At 42.8% G+C, this 24,077-nt stretch overlaps 1 protein-coding gene across 1 annotated transcript; it reads right to left on the reverse strand.

Moving 5' to 3' along the window:
- Positions 1-5,808: 5,808 nt before the first annotated feature.
- Positions 5,809-24,023, reverse strand: LOC110494583 (ADP-ribosylation factor-like protein 8B-A). Its single transcript, XM_021569774.2, has 7 exons — positions 23,744-24,023; positions 11,873-11,953; positions 11,664-11,737; positions 8,534-8,627; positions 7,888-7,955; positions 7,345-7,415; positions 5,809-7,127 (listed from the first exon to the last, which is right to left on the reverse strand). The coding sequence occupies exons 1-7, from the start codon at positions 23,864-23,866 to the stop codon at positions 7,087-7,089; spliced, it is 552 nt and encodes a 183-aa protein (XP_021425449.1). The 5' UTR covers positions 23,867-24,023; the 3' UTR covers positions 5,809-7,086.
- Positions 24,024-24,077: the final 54 nt, after the last annotated feature.

Raw genomic sequence — 24,077 nt, forward strand, 5'->3', positions numbered from 1 at the left:
ATTACTTGTGGCAGGATGCGGCTGAGATATACCCAACCTGTCATTAATTTAGCTCTGGAATGTCCCAATAGCGAGGAATACCAGAGTGGACAGTAGGCTACTTGGACAGATACCGGCAGTGGCGGTTCTAGCTTGTATGGCTCCCTAGGCGAACCCCCCCTTCAGCACCCCCAACACAAATAAATAAGCATTACATTTAAAACTATATAAATAGAAATATAAGACTCAAATATCAAAAATAAGTAACAAAGGCAAATATAAACAAATGGTAGTATATAAACTCAGCTAAAAAATGTATGTTCCTTTTTCAGGACCCTGTCTTTCAAAGATAATTCGTAAAAATCCAAATAACTTCACAGATCTTCAATGTAAAGGGTATAAACACGGTTTCCCATGCTTGTTCCATGAATCACAAACAATTAATGAACATGCATCTGTGGAACATTCGTTTAGACATTAACTTCAGACGGTAGGCAATAAAGGTCACAGTTATGAAAACTTAGAACACTAAAGAGGCCTTTCTACTGAAAAATACCAAAAGAAAGATGCCCAGGGTCCCTGCTCATCTGTGTGAACGTGCCTTAGATATGCTGCAAGGAGGCATGAGGACTGCAGATGTGGCCAGGGCAATAAATTGTAATGTCCGTACTGTGAGACGACTAAAACAGTGCAACGGGGAGAAAGGAAAGACAGCTGACCGTCCTTGCAGTGGCAGACCACGTGTAACAACACCTGCACAGGATCGGTTCATCCGAACATCACACCTGCGGGACAGTTACAGGATGGCAACAACAACTGCCTGAGTTACACCAGGAACGCACAATCCCTCCATCAGTGCTCAGACTGTCTGCAATAGGCTGAGAGAGGCTGGACTGTGGGCTTGTAGGCCTGTTGTAAGGCAGGACCTCACCAGACATCACCGTCAACAACGTCGCCTATGGCAACAAACCCACCGTTGCTGGACCAGACAGGACTGGAAAAAAGTGCAGTTTTGTCTCACCAGGGGTGATGGTCGGATTTGCGTTTATTGTTGAAGGAATGAGCGTTACACCAAGGCCTGTACTCTGGAGCGGGATCGATTTGGAAGTGGAGAGTCCGTCATGGTCTAGGACAGTGTGTCACAGCATCATCGGACTGAGCTTGTGCGTTACAGGGAAGACATGCAGGCTCATCCTTACATGACCCTCCAGCATGACAATGCCACCAGCCATACTGCTCGTTTTGAAATGTCCAGGAAAGTGCAGGTGCCTTGGTGGAAGAGTGGGGTAACATCTCACAGCAAGAACTGGCAAATCTGGTGCAGTCCATGAGCAGGAGATGCACTGCATCTGCAACCTACCCCTGCCCGCCTCCCCATCTCGAACTTTTGAGTGGGAGACCTTCCCAGGCAGTATAGCCTGCCTAGCTCACAAACTAGAATCAGGGCTCCCAATCCGATAAGGTTAATTGACCAACAGTACCACACGGTGACATGATATCATTGACGTGATGTGCAAATGAGGGATAGAAAACCGATCGCGCAAATGTCACCATTCCGATTTTCTTTTCTTTTCTTTATTTTTTTGTGCGGGCGCCCGGTGCCCTCCCGGCAAGATGACGTCTGCCCATGTGGCCTTTACCTAAATCCTCCGCTGGATACAGGTATGGCATGATTACAGTGTGTCTTCCTTTCCAGATTAGGGGCTAAATTCACGCACAAATATAACAGAACATTTCTTGGGAGGCGATAACGATCATCATCCGCAAAAAAGTAATTCCGGTCTCTGAAAACTCGCTCCCTTCTAACAGCACGGTTTTCAATGTCTTCCAATAACTTAAGAACAGCCACGGTTACTTTTTTCTAATTTGACACGCTATTTATAGAGCATCACATCCTGTTTTTAATTCACAACCTAAAAAATTGTTCATAAAGCTAATGCAAAGTTTACAACAGGCTTGGACGCATATGCGTCCCAAACTGCAATACCCCTACATAACCAGCAGGCAAATCACTTACGTCAAGTCTAGACTTTGCATAGAGATAAAATCATGTTCACGTCAAAGTAAGGTTTTATAAATAACTACTTATGTGGTTTTCTGCGTAAGTCATACTTAAGATCAAAACTGATCGTAAATCCGTTTTATAAATGAGGCCCCAGCCCAATATGACTAGCTACTATCTCTTCATTGGAACACATCACCTGTGATAAAGCACTTGTAAACGCTGTCTGGTTCAGCCCATTTCTAATCCTCCTAACCTAGCAACTTTTATCACTGGTTCCCTGCAGTTCAGGTGGCATGGGTGCCTTTGCTGTCAATAAGGGCTGCATCATTTTCAACTGGACCACTGGACATCATGAAGAGTTGAAACAAGTTTGGAGAAGCAGGCTGTGCTAGAATAATTTCTCTAAGGAGGATCCCTGTAATTTAAGAAAAATAATGGTCATTTGGCTGAAGACACTAAACTGCTACTTTGAAGATGTAAGAAAATAAACTACTAACCATTGTGGGTTTGTGACATCAGATGATTGGAACAGAACATGCTGTGTCACATTACATACAGTAAGTGTTGTGGCTGGTTGTGTAATAATAATGATGTATGTCTGGTACACGGTGTACATACATGAAGGCATTGATATACTGTACACTTGTTACACTGTCTGGAGACTGAGTGAAGTCATTTTTCATACATGAAGACACGTTACACCTTCAGGTCAAGTCCATGACCTTCTGTTCATAAACCCCTGAGGCAAGGCCATAACCACCACTTAATCCACTGTGTTCCTTATAATCATAAACTACACACACACCCACTCTCTACAATGCTCATGGACCTTGTCACTAAACACCTAAATCCATCCACACATTAACTACTGCTTATGCGTACAATAAAACCCAGCAGCTGTTCATTTAAAAGCCGTGTTTAAGAAATTAGATTAAGTTAAGTCTGGTCTTTGAACTACTCTGGGCTTTTCTCTAAAGGGTCTGTACCTTACAGCTGTGAGAACAGGAATCACTTCGTTTCCCCCTACACTCATTCCCATTATTATGGTAGGAGTTTTATTTCAATATTGTATATGACAGTGAATTTACACACCAAAAAACTGAGAGTGCATTGTGGACTCCACAATTTGTCGTAGCCTTTTATTGAAATATGCAGTAATGTAACGATCAGATAAGGCAGGATGTTTAGGTTGTGTCAAGCCAATATGTAAGATTGCTTCACATTTATGGGAGATAAACATTTTTTTGGTACATTTTCCAACAAGTTCACTGGAGATGGAGATACTGTACACCAGATACAGTGGGGGGAACAAGTATTTGATGCACTGCCGATTTTGCAGGTTTTCCTACTTACAAAGCATGTAGAGGTCTGTAATTTTTATCATAGGTACACTTCAACTGTGAGAGACGGAATCTAAAACAAAAATCCAGAAAATCACATTGTATGATTTTAAGTAATTAATTAGCATTTTATTGCATGACATAAGTTTTTGATCACCTACCAATCAGTAAGAATTCCGGCTCTCACAGACCTGTTAGTTTTTCTTTAAGAAGCCCTCCTGTTCTCCACTCATTACCTGTATTAACTGCACCTGTTTGAACTCATTACCTTTGGTCTGATGAGTCCAAATGTGCGATTTTTGGTTCCAACTGCCATGTCTTTGTGAGACGCAGACTAGATTAACAGATGATCTCATGTGTGGTTCCCACCGTGAAGCATGGAGGTAGAGGTATGATGGTGTGCGGGTGCATAGCTGGTGACACTGTCTGTGATTTATTTCAAATGCAAGGCACACTTAACCTGCATGGCTACCACAGCATTCTGCAACGATTCCCATCTGGTTTGCCTTTAGTGGGACTATCATTTGATTTTCAACAGGACAATGACCCAAAACACACCTCCAGGCTGTGTAAGGGCTATTTGACCTGGCCTTCACAATCACCCGACCTTCACAATCACCCGATCTCAACCCAACTGAGATGGTTTGGGATGAGTTGGACAGCAGAGTGAAGGAAAAGCAACCAGCAAGTGCTCAGCATATGTGGGAAACCCTTCAAGACTGTTGGAAAAGACTGTCGGACAGCAAAGCTGTCATCAAGGCTACTTTGAAGAATATAACATATATTTTGTTTTGCTTAAGACTTTTTTTCCGTTTACTACATGATTCCCTGTGTTATTTCATAGTTTTGATGTCTTCACTATTATTCTACAATGTAGAAAATAGTAAAAATAAAGAAAAACCCTTGAATGAGTAGGTGTCCAAACTTTTGACTGGTAATGTACATAGATCAATTCACCACAGAGCGACTGTAAAGTCTTTTTGACCCACAAATACAGATGTAGGATCTCAATTTGATCACACCTGCACCGCAGGAAATGCAGATGAGCTTTGTGATTTACATAAATTCACTGAATTACCTGCACTAACACACAATTGTATCCACAGTATTCCACTTTTCATGTAGCCTCCTTTTGACCAGCTAATAACTGCCCAACCACAGATCTAGCCATCTAACCACCAACCTAGCCTTAACACTGATCAAGCAACATTTTTAAAATGTTTTATTTAACCAGGCAAGTCAGTCAAGAAAAAAAATATTATTTACAATGACACCCTAGGAACAATTGGTTAACTGCCTTGCTCAAGGGCAGATTTTTTCCTTGTCAGCTCGGGGATTCGATTTAGCAACCTTTCAGTTACTGGCCCAACACTCTAACCGCTAGGCTACTTACCGCCCTAAGCTAACATAATGGACTGAACTTCCAAATCCTGTTGCTGCAGGCTTAGAAGGCTTCAATAACATTTCAAGAGAAGGAAGTAGCTTACAAGTTTAGGCTGTGGCAGGGTTTCTCAAACTCGGGTCCTGCCCCCCGGTGCACGTTTTGTTTTTTTGCCCTGGGGGGGGCAGGACCGTGTTTGGGAAAACCTGGACCATGGTCCCATGACTTGATCACTCTGCTTTCAGCTTCCACAGTACTTTGCTTCCCTCTTGTGGACAGAAACATCAGCAAGGCATTTATTTGGGAATGCATTCCCAGCGCTAAATATCGTAAGTAAATAGAACCTTAAAAAATTAAGAGTATTTTATTAAGCAGCCACAGAAAAAAATGCAATAAACACATACAAGAGCATTCACCTGAATACAGGGGGGGGGGGGAACAGCGATGTCTTTCATTCCATATGGTGTCATTCTTCCATAAAATGTCTGGGACAGCAAACATAGGATTAGAGGTAACACGCTTTAACCACCCAATTCTGCAAAAGCACATGGTTTACCTGGCCCCCCACTTTCAGTATATCTACCAGACCACTAGCATTACAAGTATACAAAGAGAGATGCCCCAATGCAAAACAACAGAATGTGAGGTACTATACTGAGGACATCCTCAAGCAAACTAGATGAGGTGCAGAATAGCTAGTACAGTACAAGCAGCAAAGCAGGGATATTTTAGCATTGAAAGCACTTCACATTTGAGTGCAGTAAACAATTTACTGTCAAGGGACAGAATAGAATTTGGTGGTGGGGCATGGCCATGGCCAAATGTACAGTAGCACTGACATTGAGGCCCTCTAAAGCAAATTTCCTGAAATTCCCAAAATGTTGTTAGTTCTCAAAGATGAACTTAAATTTTAAATCTATAGGTCCATTATCTTTTATATATACACTTTGTATCTAGTTTTAGTTGTTTGTTTACACATAAATGTCCATAACACATTTAGGCAGCCAGCACAAGACCTTTCTATTCAGAAAATAACTCTGAAATCTAGTGTGTCATAAGGTCACAATTGGAGAACATTTCAATAAATAATTGTCTACTCACTGTAGAACTGATAATGACTCTTTAATATAACATGTGAAACTAAGACAAGTGACATCTTGTGGCTTGCAGCATTTTCCTTGGATCAGTAAGGCTTCACAAAATACATCATTATTCAAGCAAAAGCTTAGAGATGACAAAGCATCCATGTAAAACGGTCTCAGACAACAGATGAGGGAGACTGATCATCATTGTGAGGAATTGAGTGACGTCTGCCATAACCTCCTCCATGAGTAACACTGGCTGGCTTTCTGATCAATTTAATTATAATGACCCTCTGTGGGCTTGATATTCAAGAGTAACCAATGAGACAGACACTCAAAAAGCAGTTACAACCTGAAAAGTATCATTATTATTCATCTTTCACAAAATGTGGCGAACTTCCAGTTTTTCTGCTTCCCCTTCAAATCAAGCTACATTTCATCCTATTTACATCAATGACTTTTCATTATTGAAGCATATTTACACAAGTGCATTAAATAACGTGGGATTCTACAGAGTTGAATGAACATGTCCAGAGACAACTAAGTAAATGACGTGGGTCAAAAATCAAAACATTCATTATGTACAGCATATCTGTATGGTGTGAGGATCATCTTCTTGCATGAAAAGCTAATTTGCAGAAGGCACTTAAAACTCTGCAGACCCCTTTTAGGACTGAGCTCAAGACTACAGCATTGCATACAGTCTTACTTTCCATGTCATGTAAACTGTAAGCCACTTCATAAAATACATCATTAAATATGTCCATTGACCAGCAAATCAATTAACGTACATTATATATATATATATCACAGTGTGTCAGGATATAAAGGCATTCACACATGCGACGTGTTTTGGCAAAAACCTTAATTATAATCAAACAATATTACATTGACACCAAATGGGGACATTGAACTGGAGTAGATACTGAATGAAGAGACTGGATTCCACCACCTAAATACAGAGTCAAACTGATATGATGCCAGTGGGCTGGGAGGTCATGAGACTCCCTGAACCCAGTTAGTAGCGTTAAAACCAAAGGATGGACACAAACCCGTAGAACTTCTCCACTGAAAACAGGTATGATGAGTAGGTACTCTCCGCTGTCCTTCATCACTGTATTGTGACAACTGAAAGACTAAGCAGTGTAAGCAGTGGTTGGTGTTGTGGTGGTGAATTGAAGACTACACAAACGGTGCAGAATGTGGTGGTGGTGGGTTGAGAGTAGACAGGGCGGTAGAGAACCACTTCAGAGGCAGCAAGGAGGACACAGAAGCAGGCTTGACCTACACTCAGCTCCTTCAAGACTTGGAATGCTGGATTAACCACTGCAGAGTGATATCTGAAGATGGGATAAAACTTTGTCACATTATTGCGGAGATATTTAAAAATCACAAAACTTTGCAAAACAGAAGACAGACACCATGTATTACAAAGAGGGGACAAACACATTAAAATAATGAGCATAAGCACAGCACTCCATCTTAATTGAATTAGAAATGCAGAAACTGAACGTTGGTAGTGGCTGTGTGAATTGCCTACCTCATACTACTACTCACCTATGTTGTCCTTCTCTTTGCAGGAAACAGAGTAACAACAGATTTCTCTGTCCTGGATGGCTGACAAATTCCTGTAGAGAGTTAAATCAGTAAGTGCTTTGGTTCCTTCTACTTTTGGGGCACTTTTGTTGGTTGTTGTTGTTGTTGCGCCCCCCCTTGATTGTATACAGGATAAAAGTGTCTTATAGGTGAATTAAATATACAGTACACCTTTTATCACCTTCCAATGATGTATGTAAGTAATAGTCCTTCTAAACCATGCCAAGATAAAAAGGCATTTAAGGACCTGGCAGGGTATTTCTCTCTTCAACCTCGCATCAACCAGCCATCCGTAAAAACGTACTCAAGATAAATGGTTAGCAAGAAATGGGCTACAAAAGTTCAAATGTGCATTGGAGTCATGGCCATTTCATTACCCATGGGAAGATTACACTGTCAAGATCACATACAAATGAAGGATATATAGGTTAACATGTCTGTCCTCATTTTGACCAATATGACAAATGGATCATTCAAGGAACAGGGAGAAACAGAGTATCTTACAACTTTTCGATGAGTTGCTTCTCGTCAAGCGCACTGGGAAGATCTCTCTTGTTACCAAGCACTAGAACCTGAGGAGAGAAGAGCGGTCAGTGGGTGTATGGAGACAGAGCAGGCTTTATGACCATCTCTCTCTGTGACTCAGATTTCTCAGCAGAGCCAATCCCACTGGGCTGCCCTTCCCCGTTACTGCAGATACATCACACCTTCTGGACAGATAATCTATACGTTTTGCATTACCTCTTTGCCATTACAGAACCTTCTCTGTTGGTGGAAAAAGACAACCCCTATATGGCAAGCTGGAAGGCAACAGAGTCAGCATGACAAACATTGTTCTGTCAGTTGGCAAGCTGCTGGGCTGGAATCTGAAATCTAATAAAAAATCTTGGCTGGGTACAAAATTGAGCACTTCCAATGCCACTTAGCCTGAGTAACTTAAACCATTAGTGGCCGTAATTGCCAATTAGGAGTGATGATCAAATGCATCTGATTGGAGTCATTGGACATTCCTGGGGATGTATGGCATGGGTCAAGGTCAACCAAGATGTGCTTAACATTGGGTCTGAAGAACTCAAGGGAGATAAGTGTCACTGATTGGCCACTCATTGGGATTGATATAGCATTAGATTTGACTGAATAACTGACTTACAGGGATGCCTTGTAGCTGAGGCTTGTCTAACAGGTTGTGGAGCTCGTTCCTGGAGGCCTCTACCTTCTCACGGTCTGCTGCATCCACCATGTAACTGGAGAAAAATAATGCTCAGACGTAGGTTTTTCAAAACATTCGGTCTAGTAGATTCATATGCAAATGGACACAAAACATATATAAAACTCAAAGTTCAAAGGCATTCAGTAACATTGCATTTTTTCACTGATCAACATCGTCATAGGGAATGAATCCAGACTTCCAGCGAAAAAGAGGCTGTAGCTTCAACTAGACTATATTTGAACTAAACAAAAATATAAACGCAACATGCAATGATTTTACTGGGTTACAGTTCATATAAAAGAAATCAGTCAATTGAAATAAATTCATTAGGCCCTAATCTATGGAATTCACATTACTGGGCAGGGGCGCAACCATGGGTGGTCCAGGGAGGGCATAGGCCTACCCACCTGGGAGCCAGGCCAACCCAATCAGAATATTTTTTCCCCCATAAAAATAACTTTATTACAGACAAATACTCCTCAGTTGCATCAGCTGTCTTGGTGGCTGGCCTCAGATGATCCCGCAGGTGAAGAAGACGAGTCGGAGGTCCTGGGCTTGCATGGCGACACGTGGTCTGCGGTTGTGAGGCCGGTTGGACATACTGCCAAATTCTCTAAAACGACATTGTGGCGGCTTATGGTTGAAAAATCAAGTTCTCTGGCAACATCTCCGATGGACATCCCTGCAGTCAGCATGTATATTGCATGCTCCCTCAAAACATCTGTGGCATTGTGTGACAAAACTGCACATTTTAGAGTTGCCTTTTATTGTCCCCAGCACAAGGTGCACCTATGTAATGATAATGTTTAATCAGCTTCTTGGTATGCTACACCTGTCAGGGGGATGGATGTAAACAAATGTGTCCAAAATCTGGGAAAAATAAGCTTTTTGTGCACATGGGACATTTCTGGGATCTTTTATTTCAGCTCATGAAACATGGGACAAACACTTTACATGTTGCATTTATATTTTTTATTAAGTACAGTGGGGCAAAAAAAGTATTTAGTCAGCCACCAATTGTGCAAGTTCTCCCACTTAAAAATATTAGAGAGGCCTGTCATTTTCATCATAGGTACACTTCAACTATGACAGACAAAATTAGAAAAAAAAAATCCAGAAAAATCACATTGTATGATTTTTGTATGAATTTATTTGCAAATTATGGTGGAAAATAAGTATTTGGTCACCTACAAACAAGCAAGATTTCTGGCTCTCACAGACCTGTAACTTCTTCTTTAAGAGGCTCCCCTGTCCTCCACTCGTTTCCTTTATTAATGGCACCTGTTTGAACTTGTTATCAGTATAAAAGACACCTGTCCACAACCTCAAACAGTCACACTCCAAACTCCACTATGGCCAAGACCAGAGAGCTGTCAAAGGACACCAGAAACAAAATTGTAGACCTGCACCAGGTTGGGAAGACTGAATCTGCAATAGGTAAGCAGCTTGGTTTGAAGAAATCAACTGTGGGAGCAATTATTAGGAAATGGAAGACATACAAGACCACTGACAATCTTCCTCGATCTGGGGCTTCACGCAAGATCTCACCCCGTGGGGTCAAAATGATCACAAGAACGGTGAGCAAAAATCCCAGAACCACACGGGGGGTGGACCTAGTGAATGACCTGCAGAGAGCTGGGACCAAAGTAACAAAGCCTACCATCAGTAACACACTACGCCACCAGGGACTCAAATCCTGCAGTGCCAGACGTGTCCCCTTGATTAAGCCAGTACATGTCCAGGCCCGTTTGCTAAAGAGCATTTGGATGATCCAGAAGAAGATGGGGAGAATTTCATCTGACCATGACACCAAAATATAACTTTTTGGTAAAAACTCAACTCGTCGTGTTTGGAGGACAAAGATTGCCGAGTTGCATCCAAAGAACACCATACCTACTGTGAAGCATGGGGGTGGAAACATCATGCTTTGGGGCTGTTTTTCTGCAAAGGGACCAGGACGACTGATCCGTGTAAAGGAAAGAATGAATGGGGCCATGTATCGTGAGATTTTGAGTGAAAATCTCCATCCATCAGCAAGGGCATTGAAGATGAAACGTGGCTGGGTCTTTCAGCATGACAATGATCCCAAACACACCGCCCAGGCAACGAAGGAGTGGCTTCGTAAGAAGCATTTCAAGGTCCTGGAGAGGCCTAGCCAGTCTCCAGATCTCAACCCCATAGAAAATCTTTGGAGGGAGTTGAAAGTCTGTGTTGCCCAGCAACAGCCCCAAAACATCACTGCTCTAGAGGAGATCTGCATGGAGGAATGGGCCAAAATACCAGGAACAGTGTGTGAAAACCTTGTGAAGACTTACAGAAAACGTTTGACCTCTGTCATTGCCAACAAAGGGTATATAACAAAGTATTGAGAAACTTTTGTTTTTGACCAAATACTTATTTTCCACCATAATTTGCAAATAAATTCATAAAAAATCCTACAATGTGAATTTCTGTATTTTTTTTTCTCATTTTGTCTGTCATAGTTGAAGTGTACCTAAGATGAAAATTACAGGCCTCTCATCTTTTTAAGTGGGAGAACTTGCACAATTGGTGGCTAACTAAACTTTTTTGCCCCACTGTATAAATATCCAATGCCATTTTGCAAATATTGTTGAAAACTACTTCTAAGATATTAGCCACATGGAGTGAAGACTTAAAAGCACAAAAAAGACAGTTGACGAAAAACATGAAAATGCCATCTCGTATTGCTGCAGCAAGGAAAATGGTGGAGAAGAACAGTCAGACGGCCGAGTTCTAAACTAAATGCATCCTGAAAAGATAATAGTTATCTCCTGAACCCAGCGTGATTGCTAAAGTAGACCATAAAAGAGCATATCTTTATGCAGCTCTAAGTGTTTTTGGTTCAAATTAGGACAGGAACCACAGCGTTTGAGAGGGTAGGAGCCTGCATTTCAGAGCCAAGGGCATATAATGAGACCGGGTAGAGACATTGGTGAGAGGAAACAGTCCTGGCATTGACACACACTGACCACAGCAAACGTTGATACAGAGTAGCATGTTATGGTTAGAGTGGAGCCGCAAGGTGGCTTACTCTGGTCCAGATACTTACACAATGGCATTGACTCCTCGGCAGTACCTCTCCCACATGCTTCTGAAGCGAGGCTGTCCACCTATGTCCCAGATCTGCACAGTAGACACAATACAGACAGACAGTAGGTCAATGTGGACACTGCACAGACACTCATCTTTCCCTACCGTTCCCGGGGAGATGCACAGCACAGACAGCAATTTGAGCAGAGTTTAATGGCAAACCTTTACCTTAATCGTCACGTTGCCTTTGGTAACCTTCCGCATGTTGAAGCCGACTGTGGGAATCATGTCTTCACTAAACTGACCAGACTGTGAGAAACCAAAACAAGGAAAAGTGAACTAAGGACATGAGGAATGCTTTATCGGCTATATGGACATTTAGCACACAAAGCTAGACACAAGCATTTGGCTACACATTGAACAGCAATTTGAAAATTACCAAAATGTATTTTTGCAGATTTGGGGGATAGTTGGTGGCCAGGCTTGAGCCTGGAACATTTGAAGGACGTTTGCCAACAAAATTCACTACCGATTATGGTATCAAAGACTCCATAAAATGTAGGTATGGTCAGTTAAAGGTCACAGAAATCTAAAGGGGTATGATTGTCTACGATATTGTCTCTACATTGAGGCTATTATAAGGCAATTTTTTTTTTAAAGATTACAACAATTTTTGGGATGCTCTATATAATAATGTCATTGTCAGTTGCATGACCATTTTTCCAAAAGGCCCTCTTAAAAACAACTTTGGCTATGCCTAGAATTTCAAATATTCCAGACACTGAAAATATGTAACATTTTAGAACACAAAATTACACTTAAAATTGAATTTAAAAAATTATTCTGGGAACATAAGCTTATCAAAATTGCTGAAGGGTTTGGACTTTCAGATGGAGTGAGAACTAAAACAGGAAGAAAGTGACACACTGAGGTTCAACCAAGTTCCCCCCCCCCCAAAATGAGGCCCATTAACATCTGGTTCTATTATGGTGCCTTCCTGGCCACCTGGTCAAATGACACATTCACTTCACAGTTCCCTTTTAGTGCAGGAGGGAGTTCACAAGCACCATCTTGCAAAAATTTAACACCAACAGATTGAGAGGGGTATCCCATGTCTGCTCCAAAGGGGATTGTAGGAATGAGCTCCAGAAAAGCTAAACTCCAATGACAGGCACCATTGCCATCAGTATAGTTTTATACAAACACTTGAGGCAAACAGAGGGATTGGGTGAGAGCGCAGCTTTGTCCAGCTCCAGACCACATCCAGGTCACCTGACCATAACGAAGTGAAAACGTGCTGCATTCTTGTGATGAATACAAGCATGGGGAAACTATTCCAATCTGCTATTGCAAAGCCTCTTTGGTAATTATCCTCTTCTACTCAGACTAGAGTATCCAACAATTACTGTAAAGGACATTCTTAAGTCAAGCCAATACATATGCCTAGACTTCAAATGGTCTTGGTATTTGGGGTCATGAATTAAGCAGGTTGTGGGTCCAGTGGGTTTTTCACTCTCTCCACTGGGATTCTCTGCCTCTAACCCTATTACAGGGGCTGAGTCACTGGCTTACTGGTGCTCTTCCATGCCGTCCCTAGGAGGGGTGAGTCACTGACGTGATCTTCCTGTCCGGGTTGGCGCCCCCTCTTGGGTTGTGCCGTGGCGGAGATCTTTGTGGGTTATACTCGGCCTTGTCTCAGGATGGTAAGTTGGTGGTTGAAGATATCCCACTAGTGGTGTACTTTGGCAAAGTGAGTGGGGTTATATCCTGCCAATTTGTCCCTATCCGGGGGTATCGTCGGATGGGGCCACAGTGTCTCCCGAATCCTCCCGTCTCAGCCTCCAGTATTTAAATCAAATCAAATTTTATTTGTCACATACACTCACATTAACATCTGCTAACCATGTGTAACGAAATGCTTGTGCTTCTAGTTCCGACAATGCAGTAATAACAAGTAATCTAACTAACAATTCCAAAACTACTGTCTTGTACACAGTGTAAGGGGATAAAGAATATGTACATAAGGATATATGAATGAGTGATGGTACAGAGCAGCATAGGCAAGATACAGTAGATGGTATCGAGTACAGTATATACATATGAGATGAGTATGTAAACAAAGTGGCATAGTTAAAGTGGCTAGTGATACATGTATTACATAAGAATACAGTCGATGATATAGAGTACAGTATATACGTATGCATATGAGATGAATAATGTAGGGTAAGTAACATTATATAAGGTAGCATTGTTTAAAGTGGCTAGTGATATATTTACATCATTTCCCATCAATTCCCATTATTAAAGTGGCTGGAGTTGAGTCAGTGTCAGTGTGTTGGCAGCAGCCACTCAATGTTAGTGGTGGCTTTTTAACAGTCTGATGGCCTTGAGATAGAAGCTGTTTTTCAGTCTCTCGGTCCCAGCTTTGATGCACCTGTACTGACCTCGCCTTCTGGATGATAGCGGGGTGAACAGGCAGTGGCTCGGGTGGTTGATGTCCTTGATGATCTTTATGGCCTTCCTGTGACATCGGGTCGTGTAGGTGTCCTGGAGGGCAGGTAGTTTGCCCCCGGTGATGCGTTGTGCAGACCTCACTACCCTCTGGAGAGCCTTACGGTTGAGGGTGGAGCAGTTGCCGTACCAGGCGGTGATACAGCCCGCCAGGATGCTCTCGATTGTGCATCTGTAGAAGTTTGTGAGTGCTTTTGGTGACAAGCCGAATTTCTTCAGCCTCCTGAGGTTGAAGAGGCGCTGCTGCGCGTTCTTCACAATGCTGTCTGTGTGAGTGGACCAATTCAGTTTGTCTGTGATGTGTATGCCGAGGAACTTAAACTTGCTACCCTCTCCACTACTGTTCCATCGATGTGGATAGGGGGGTGTTCCCTCTGCTGTTTCCTGAAGTCCACAATCATCTCCTTTGTTTTGTTGACGTTGAGTGTGAGGTTATTTTCCTGACACCACACTCTGAGGGCCCTCACCTCCTCCCTGTAGGCCGTCTCATCGTTGTTGGTAATCGAGCCTACCACTGTTGTGTCGTCCGCAAACTTGATGATTGAGTTGGAGGCGTGCGTGGCCACGCAGTCGTGGGTGAACAGGGAGTACAGGAGAGGGCTCAGAACGCACCCTTGTGGGGCCCCAGTGTTGAGGATCAGCGGGGAGGAGATGTTGTTGCCTACCCTCACCACCTGGGGGCGGCCCGTCAGGAAGTCCAGTACCCAGTTGCACAGGGCGGGGTCGAGACCCAGGGTCTCGAGCTTGATGACGAGCTTGGAGGGTACTATGGTGTTGAATGCCGAGCTGTAGTCGATGAACAGCATTCTCACATAGGTATTCCTCTTGTCCAGATGGGTTAGGGCAGTGTGCAGTGTGGTTGAGATTGCATCGTCTGTGGACCTATTTGGGCGGTAAGCAAATTGGAGTGGGTCTAGGGTGTCAGGTAGGGTGGAGGTGATATGGTCCTTGACTAGTCTCTCAAAGCACTTCATGATGACGGAAGTGAGGGAATAGCTGCACTGTTTGTATTCGGTCATGTTACCAGACACCTTGCCCTGATTAAAAGCAGTGGTTCGCGCTTTCAGTTTCACGCGAATGCTGCCATCAATCCACGGTTTCTGGTTAGGGAATGTTTTAATCGTTGCTATGGGAACGACATCTTCAACGCACGTTCTAATGAACTCGCACACCGAATCAGCGTATTCGTCAATGTTGTTGTCTGACGCAATACGAAACATGTCCCAGTCCACGTGATGGAAGCAGTCTTGGAGTGTGGAGTCAGCTTGGTCGGACCAGCGTTGGACAGACCTCAGCGTGGGAGCCTCTTGTTTTAGTTTCTGTCTGTAGGCAGGGATCAACAAAATGGAGTCGTGGTCAGCTTTTCCGAAAGGGGGGCGGGGCAGGGCCTTATATGCGTCGCGGAAGTTAGAGTAACAATGATCCAAGGTCTTTCCACCCCTGGTTGCGCAATCGATATGCTGATAAAATTTAGGGAGTCTTGTTTTCAGATTAGCTTTGTTAAAATCCCCAGCTACAATGAATGCAGCCTCCGGATAAATGGTTTCCAGTTTGCAAAGAGTCAAATAAAGTTCATTCAGAGCCATCGATGTGTCTGCTTGGGGGGGGATATATACGGCTGTGATTATAATCGAAGAGAATTCTCTTGGTAGATAATGCGGTCTACATTTGATTGTGAGGAATTCTAAATCAGGTGAACAGAAGGATTTGAGTTCCTGTATGTTTCTTTCATCACACCATGTCACGTTAGCCATAAGGCATACGCCCCCGCCCCTCTTCTTACCAGAAAGATGTTCGTTTCTGTCTGCGTGATGCGTGGAGAAACCCGTTGGCTGCACCGCCTCGGATAGCGTCTCTCCAGTAAGCCACGTTTCCGTGAAGCAAAGAACGTTACAGTCTCTGATGTCCCTCTGGAATGCTACCCTTGCCCGGATTTCATCAACCTTGTTGTCAAGAGACTGGACATTGGCAAGAAGAATGCTAGGGAGTGGTGCACGGTGTGCCCGTCTCCGGAGTCTGACCAGAAGACCGCCTCGTTTCCCTCTTTATCGGAGTCTTTTTTTGGGTCGCTGCATGGGATCCGCTCCGTTGTCCTGTTTGTAAGGCAGAACACAGGATCCGCGTCGCGAAAAACATATTCTTGGTCGTACTGATGGTGAGTTGACGCTGATCTTATATTCAGTAGTTCTTCTCGACTGTATGTAATGAAACCTAAGATGACCTGGGGTACTAATGTAAGAAATAACACGTAAAAAAAACAAAAAACTGCATAGTTTCCTAGGAACGCGAAGCGAGGCGGCCATCTCTGTCGGCGCCGGAAGTTTACCAAAAGGCACTTATGCTGCAGTACTTTGTGTCAGTGGGCTAGGGTCAGTCTGTTATATCGAGTATTTCTCCTGTCTTATCCGGTCTCCTGTGTTAATTTAAGTATGCTCTCTAATAGAGGTCGACCGATTAATCGGAATGACCGATTAATTAAGGCCGATTTCAAGTTGTCATAACAATCGGAAATCTGTATTTTTGGACACCGATTTGGCCATTTAAAAAAAAAAAAAAAAAAAAAAAAAAAAACTTGATTTAACTAGGCAAGTCAGTTAAGAACACATTCTTATTTTCAATGACGGCTTAGGAACGGTGGGTTAACTGCCTTGTTCAGGGGCAGAACGACAGATTTTTACCTTGTCAGCTCCGGGATTCAATCTTGCAACCTTACAGTTAACTAGTCCAACGCTCTAACCACCAGCCTCACATTGCACTCCACGAGGAGTCTGCCGGTTACGCAAATGTAGTAGAAGACAAGGCAAGTTGCTAGCTAGCATTAAACTTATCTTATAAAAAACAATCAATCATAATCACTAGTTAACTACACGTGGTTGATGATATTACTAGTGTGTCCTGCGTTGCATATAATCGATGCAACGCGGGGGGATGATTTAACAAAAGCGCATTTGCGAAAAAGCACAATCGTTGCCAGACTGTACCTAACCATAAACACCAATGCTTTTCTTAAAATCAATACACAGAAGTATATATTTTTAAACCTGCATATTTAGCTAAAAGATATCCAGGTTAGCAGGCAAGATTAACCAGGTAAAATTGTATCCCTTTTCTTGCGTTCATTGCACGCAGAGTCAGTTGTATATGCAACAGTCTCGGCAGCCCGGCTCATTGCGAACTAATTTGCCAGAATTTTACGTAATTATGACATAACATTGAAGGTTGTACAATGTAACAGGAATATGTCGACTTAGGGATGCCACCAGTCAGATAAACGGTTCCGTATTTCACTGACATAAACGTTTTGTTTTCGAAATGATAGTTTCCGGATACGACCATATTAAAAGACCAAAAGCTCGTATTTCTGTGTGTTATTATGTTTAATTAAGTCTATGATTTGATATAGCAGTCTGACTGAGCGATGGTAGGCAGGAGCAGGCTCGTAAGCATTCATTCAAACAGCACTTTCGTGCATTTTGCCAGCAGCTCTTCACAAGCACAGCGCTGTTTATGACTTCAAGCTTATCAACTCCCGAGATTAGGCTGGTGTAACCGATGTGAAATGGCTAGCTAGTTAGGGTGGTGCGCGCTAATAGCGTTTCAAACGTCACTCACTCTGAGACTTGGAGTGGTTGTTCCCCTTGATCTGCAAGGCTAACGCTGCTTTGAGGATGGCTGTTGTCGATGTGTTCCTGGTTCGAGCCCAGTTAGGGTCGAGGAGAGGGACGGAAGCTATACTGTTACACTGGCAACTGTTACACTGGCAATATTAAAGTGCCTATAAGAACATCCAATAGTCAAAGTTATATGAAATATAAATGGTATTGTAATGACCTGACTTGATCATAAAGGAACAATTGTCCAGACAGAGGTTTGAGTTTACGAATTGACGGTTTATCAACCCAACTTTACACAGGCTACTGTTTGGCCGTAGCCCATGCCAAATAAATGAAAGATAACCCACAAGCCAACCGTGACCTTCTCTTGTGAAGGCCAGACACAATGCTCCATCCCCCTGCCCAACCCCCCTCCGCCAAGATGCCCGGCATCAGACCATTCCAGGCATTCCCGTGATTGGCAGATAGCAGGTTGATTAGCATGTCAGACCCCACGAACACTGGGTACTGGTAAGTACAACACAACCACCTACTAGCCTAACACATTACACACAGTTGTCTGTGCGGGTCTCTACAGTACAGAGAGAAATAGTCCTATAAATACTATATTAACTACAACCTAAAACCTCTTACCTTGGAATATTGAAGTCTCATGTTAAAAGGAACCACCAACTATCACACGTTCTCATGTTCTGAGCAAGGAACTTAAACGTTAGCTTTTTTACATGGCACATATTGCACTTTTAATTTCTTCTCCAACACTTTGTTTTTGCATTATATAAACTAAATTTAACATGTTTCATTATTTTTTTGAGGCTAAATTGATTTTTATTTATGTATTATATTAAGTTAAAATAAGCATTCATTCAGTATTGTTGTAATTGCCATTATTACAAATAAAAAATTTTTTTAAATTGGCCGATTAAATCGGTAACGGCTTTTTTTTGATCCTCCAATAAATCGGTATCGGCGTTGAAAAATCATAAATCGGTTGACCTCTACTCTCTAATTGTCTCCCTCTTTCTTTCTTTCTTTCTCTCGGAGGACCTGAGCCCTAGGAACATGCCTTAGGACTACCTAGCCTGATGACTCCTTGCTGTCTCCAGTCAACCTGGTCGTGTTGCTGTTCGTTTCAACTGTTCTGCCTACGGCTATGGAACAGACCTGCTGTTTTCAACTCTCTAGAAACAGCAGGAGCGGTAGAGATACTTTGAATGATCGGCTATGAAAAGCCAACTGACATTTACTCCTGAGGTGCTGACCTGTTGCACCCTCGACAACCACTGTGATTATTATTATTTGACCCTGCTGGTCATCTATGAACATTTGAACATCTTGGCCATGTTCTGTTATAATCTCCACCCGGCACAGCCAGAAGAGGACTGGCCACCCCTCATGCCCTGGTTCCTCTCTAGGTTTCTTCCTAGGTTTTGGCCTTTCTATGGAGTTTTTCCTAGCCAATGTGCTTCTACACCTGCATTGCTTGCGGTTTGTGGTTTTAGGCTGGGTTTCTGTACAGCACTTTGTGACATCAGCTGATGTAAGAAAGGCTTTCTAAATAAATTTGATTTGATAATGGACACCAGTGGAGGCTGCTTAGAAGAGGACGGCTCATAATAATAATACGTTTGATACATTTGACACCATCCCAATCTTTCCGCTCCAGTCATTACCACAAGCCTGTCCTTCCCATCTAAGGTGCCACCAACCTGTGATGGACACACACACTACATGACCAAAAGTATGTGGACACCTGCTCATTGAACGTCTCATTCCAAAATCTCATTCCAAAATCGTGGGCATTAACATGGAGTTGGTTTACCCTTTGCTGCTATAACAGCCACCACTCTTCTGGTAAGGTGAGGTTGGGCACTGATGTTGGGCAATTAGGCCTGGCTCGCAGTTGGCATTCCAATTGATTTAAAGGTGTCCGATGGTCAGGGCTCTGTGCAGGCCAGTGAAGTTCTTCTACACGGATCTCGACAAACCCTTTCTGTATGGACCTCACTTTGTGCACAGCGGCATTGACATGCTGAAAAAGGAAAGGGCCTTCCCCAAACTGTTGCCACGAAGTTTGAAGAACAGAATCGTCTAGAATGTCATCGTATGCTTTAGATTTCCCTTCACTGAAACTAAGGGGCCAGACTATTATTCCTACTCCACCAAACTTTACCATTGTCACTATGCAGTCGAGCAAGTAGCATCCTCCTGGCATTCGCCAAACCCTGATTCATCTGTCCGACCACCAGATGGCGAGGTGTGATTCATCACTCAAGAGAACGTGTTTCCACTGCTCCAGAGTCCAACGTCGGCAAGCTTTACACCACTCGAGCTGAACCCTTTTCATGAAGCTCACAACAGTTATTGTGCTGACGTTGCTTCCAGAGGCAGTTTGGAACTCGGTAGTGAGTGTTGCAATCAAGGTCAGAGGATTTTTAGCACTCCCGTTCTGTGAGCTTGTGTGTCCTACCACTTCGCGGCTGAGCCGTTGTTGCTCTTAGACGTTTCCACCTCACAATAATACTTACATTTGACCAGGGCAACTCTAGCAGGGCAGAAATTTGACAAACTGACTTATTGGAAAGGTGGCATCCTATGACAGTGCCCTGTTGAAAATCATTGAGCTCTTAAATAAGGCTGTTCTACTACCAATGTTTGTCTATGGAGATTGCATGGCGGTGTGCTTGATTTTATACACCCGTCAGCAATGGGTGTGGCTGAAATAGCCAAATCCACTAATTTGAAGGGGTGTCCACATACTTGATATACACATACATACAGTGGGGAGAACAAGTATTTGATAACCTGCTAAATGCAAAGCATTTCGCTACACTCGCATTAACATCTGCTAACCATGTGTATGTGACAAATACAATTTGATTTGATTTTGATTTGAAATCAGCAGTGTTTCCTACTTACAAAGCATGTAGAGGTCTGTAATTTTTATCATAGGTACACTTCAACTGTGAGAGACGGAATCGAAAACAAAAATCCAGAAAATCATGTATGATTTTTAAGTAATTAATTAGCATTTTATTGCATGACATAAGTATTTGATACATCAGAAAAGCAGAACTTAATATTTGGTACAGAAACCTTTGTTTGCAATTACAGAGATCAAACGTTTCCTGTAGTTCTTGACCAGGTTTGCACACACTGCAGCAGGGATTTTGGCCCACTCCTCCATACAGACCTTCTCCCCTTCTCCAGATCCTTCAGGTTTCGGGGCTGTCGCTGGGCAATACGGACTTTCAGCTCCCTCCAAAGATTTTCTATTGGGTTTAGGTCTGGAGACTGGCTAGGCCCCTCCAGGACCTTGAGGTGCTTCTGTGTGTTTCGGGTCGGTGTCATGCTGGAAGACACAGCCACAACCCATCTTCAATGCTCTGAGGGACTGAGGGAAGGAGGGAAGGAGTTTGTTGGCCAAGATCTCACGGTACATGGCCCCATCCATCCTCCCCTCAATACGGTGCAGTCGTCCTGTTCCTTTGCAGAAAAGCATCCCCAAAGAATGATGTTTCCACCTCCATGCTTCACGGTTGGGATGGTGTTCTTGGGGTTGTACTCATCCTTCTTCTTCCTTCAAACACGGCAAATGGAGTTTAGACCAAAAAGCTCTATTTTTTTCACATCAGACCACATGACCTCCCATTCCTCCTCTGGATCATCCAGATGGTCATTGGCAAACGTCAGATGGGCCTGGACATGCGCTGGCTTGAGCAGGGGGACCTTGCGTGCGCTGCAGGATTTTAATCCATGACGGCGTAGTGTGTTACTAATGGTTTTCTTTGAGACTGTGGTCCCAGCTCTCTTCAGGTCATTGACCAGGTCCTGGGCTGATCCCTCACCTTCCTCATGATCATTGATGCCCCACGAGGTGAGATCTTGCATGGAGCCCCAGACCGAGGGTGATTGACCGTCATCTTGAACTTCTTCCCTTTTCTAATAATTGTGCCAACAGTGAGAAAGCAACATCTAAGCTGCTTATCTATTGTCCTGTAGCCCATCCCAGCCTTGTGCAGGTCTACAATTTTATCCTGATGTCCTTATACAGCTCTCTGGTCTTGGCCATTGTGGAGAGGTTGGAGTGTTTGAGTGTGTGGACAGGTTTCTTTTATACAGGTAACAAGTTCAAACAGGTGCAGTTAATACAGGTAATGAGTGGAGTACAGGAGGGCTTCTTAAAGAAAAACTAACAGGTCTGTGAGAGCTGGAATTCTTACTGGTAAAGGGGCTGAATAATTTTGCACGCCCAATTTTTCAGTTTTTGATTTGTTAAAAAAGTTTGAAATATCCAATAAATGTCGTTCCACTTCATGATTGTGTCCCACTTGTTGTTGATTCTTCACAAAAAAATACAGTTTTATATCTTTATGTTTGAAGCCTGAAATGTGGCAAAAGGTCGCAAAGTTCAAGGGGGCCGAATACTTTCGCAAGGCACTGTATATATGTGTGTGTATATATATATATATATATATATATATATATATATTAATTAGTGTATGGATTGGCTAAATTTATTTTTAGGGGACTGTAACAAGTGTGCTCTGCATGGGGTAGAACGCCAACATTGTGGAACAACTAGGGAAAACAAAGGACCTGCTTTCCTTGTGCAACACTATTTGTCCTTCTAAATGACTTGGCAAATCAGGCCCAAAATTCTACATGCCTGCCGGTCTACAAGTATATTGCCAAAGAGCAAATATGGACATTGGGACACATTTGATAAGGCTTGTGGAGAGGGAAATGTAGCCTAATCAGCAGTAGGTCAGCTGAACACAGCCATGGTCTGAGAAAGTGAACCAACTCCACCTTCTTAAATACCCTTAAGTACTATGTAGTGTGCACTTTTAAAACAGTAGCCTAGATAGGATGTTAATCTGGTCTCGGAGTTCTCGTTGTAAACTGTGCAATTCTTATAGGCCTAACTGTTGATGTTATGTTTCCATGTGTCTTGTATCAGTGCAGGGAGGCAGTCACTCCCCTTGATATGAATGAAACCTGACTCTTCATCTCACTTGGATGATGTAATAACAGCAGAAGGCTGCCAGAAAAAAACTAAAGTTGGATTGTACAGTTTGGAGTAAAAAAATGTTGGTAGCCTCGTGATTCAGCTCTCAGAAGTAGGGCCTAGCCTATAGCTAGCTAGCTACTTTGTGGTTTAGGCCAAAACAAAGGACTGTGGGTTTAATAATTTCAAATGGTCACACTTCGTTACAACTTGAGTGATGTTGACTGTCCATTTAATGTGTTGACAAAGACAGATTGACGGTTTGTTATGCTTTAGCTATGCTAACTAGCTTGCCAACATTTAGCTGACTGCAGAAACAAAAAAAGTGATGCCCCTCAGCTTGCTAACGTTACATATTAACTCCAACGTTGCCATATTAGAGTTAGATAAATCAATTAACGGATTTGACTTTAGAATACGCGTGACATAGCTAACGTTAGTTACATGATAAAGTAGCCTTATTTATTTAAGTTAGCCAGTCATGATGCTTACTAACTACTAACGTTATAGCTGTAACCGATTAAACTGAACTCCAACGTCACATCAAAGACTACTAATTTCAGCACAAAAATAGCCCAATTACACACATTCTTTGGGCGCAGAAATCTGTAAAAACATATAAAACGTACTTTTATTTTACGTCGGAGTTACAGTCCGCTCACTGTAGTCGCCACTCAACTCCATCGTAAATCGTGGAGTTGAGTCGGCTACTTGCTAGCTAGCTAGCTGATGACACTGCAGAGCACCTGTACTTACTGCTATGCTAGCATAGCATTTTGTTAGCAAACAGTGTATCAGCTCAGATGGTAGCTAACCAACTCAACTAAGCACACAGGTTCCTTACATACTAGCTACCTGGGCTAGACAGTCCAGCGGCTCGTGGTCTCTTCCTATCCAACACCAGCATGTCAATACGAAAAAATAATATTAATGTGGTGTGGTAATTAAATCCTTATTACTTACTGATATCACATTGACAAAGGTGGTTTTCCCGGAGTACTGAAGTCCAACTAACGTGAGCTCCATCTCTTCTTTCCAGAAGAGAGACCTAAACCAGTCCAAAAGTCTGTTAATTAACGCCAGCATCTTGATGAGTGCCACTGAACACAAAAGTAGTACAGCAAGACCAGTAACTTCTATTCAGAGATCCTATTAATTCCTAATGATATGGTTCTATCCGCCTCCAGACAGCTGTTCCGTTCGGCCAAACAAAAGTATGTCTACAGGAAGTAGCATACCCGCTGTCATATGACCATGACGGCTTTGTCTCGAGACTCAATCAACATTACGTGTAGGT

Source organism: Oncorhynchus mykiss, chromosome 17, assembly GCF_013265735.2.
Source record: "Oncorhynchus mykiss isolate Arlee chromosome 17, USDA_OmykA_1.1, whole genome shotgun sequence".
NCBI lineage: Eukaryota > Metazoa > Chordata > Actinopteri > Salmoniformes > Salmonidae > Oncorhynchus > Oncorhynchus mykiss.

What these genes read in the sequence shown, in the direction of transcription:
- LOC110494583 (XM_021569774.2), bottom strand. Translation starts at nt 23,866, where the DNA reads ATGCTGGCGTTAATTAACAGACTTTTGGACTGGTTTAGGTCTCTCTTC. An exon ending in CGAGGAGTCAATGCCATTGT is followed by an intron (nt 8,628 to 11,663) that starts GTAAGTATCTGG and finishes ATTTTTCTCCAG; the next exon opens with TTACATGGTGGATGCAGCAG. An exon ending in CAAAGAGAAGGACAACATAG is followed by an intron (nt 7,128 to 7,344) that starts GTGAGTAGTAGT and finishes TCCCATCTTCAG; the next exon opens with ATATCACTCTGCAGTGGTTA.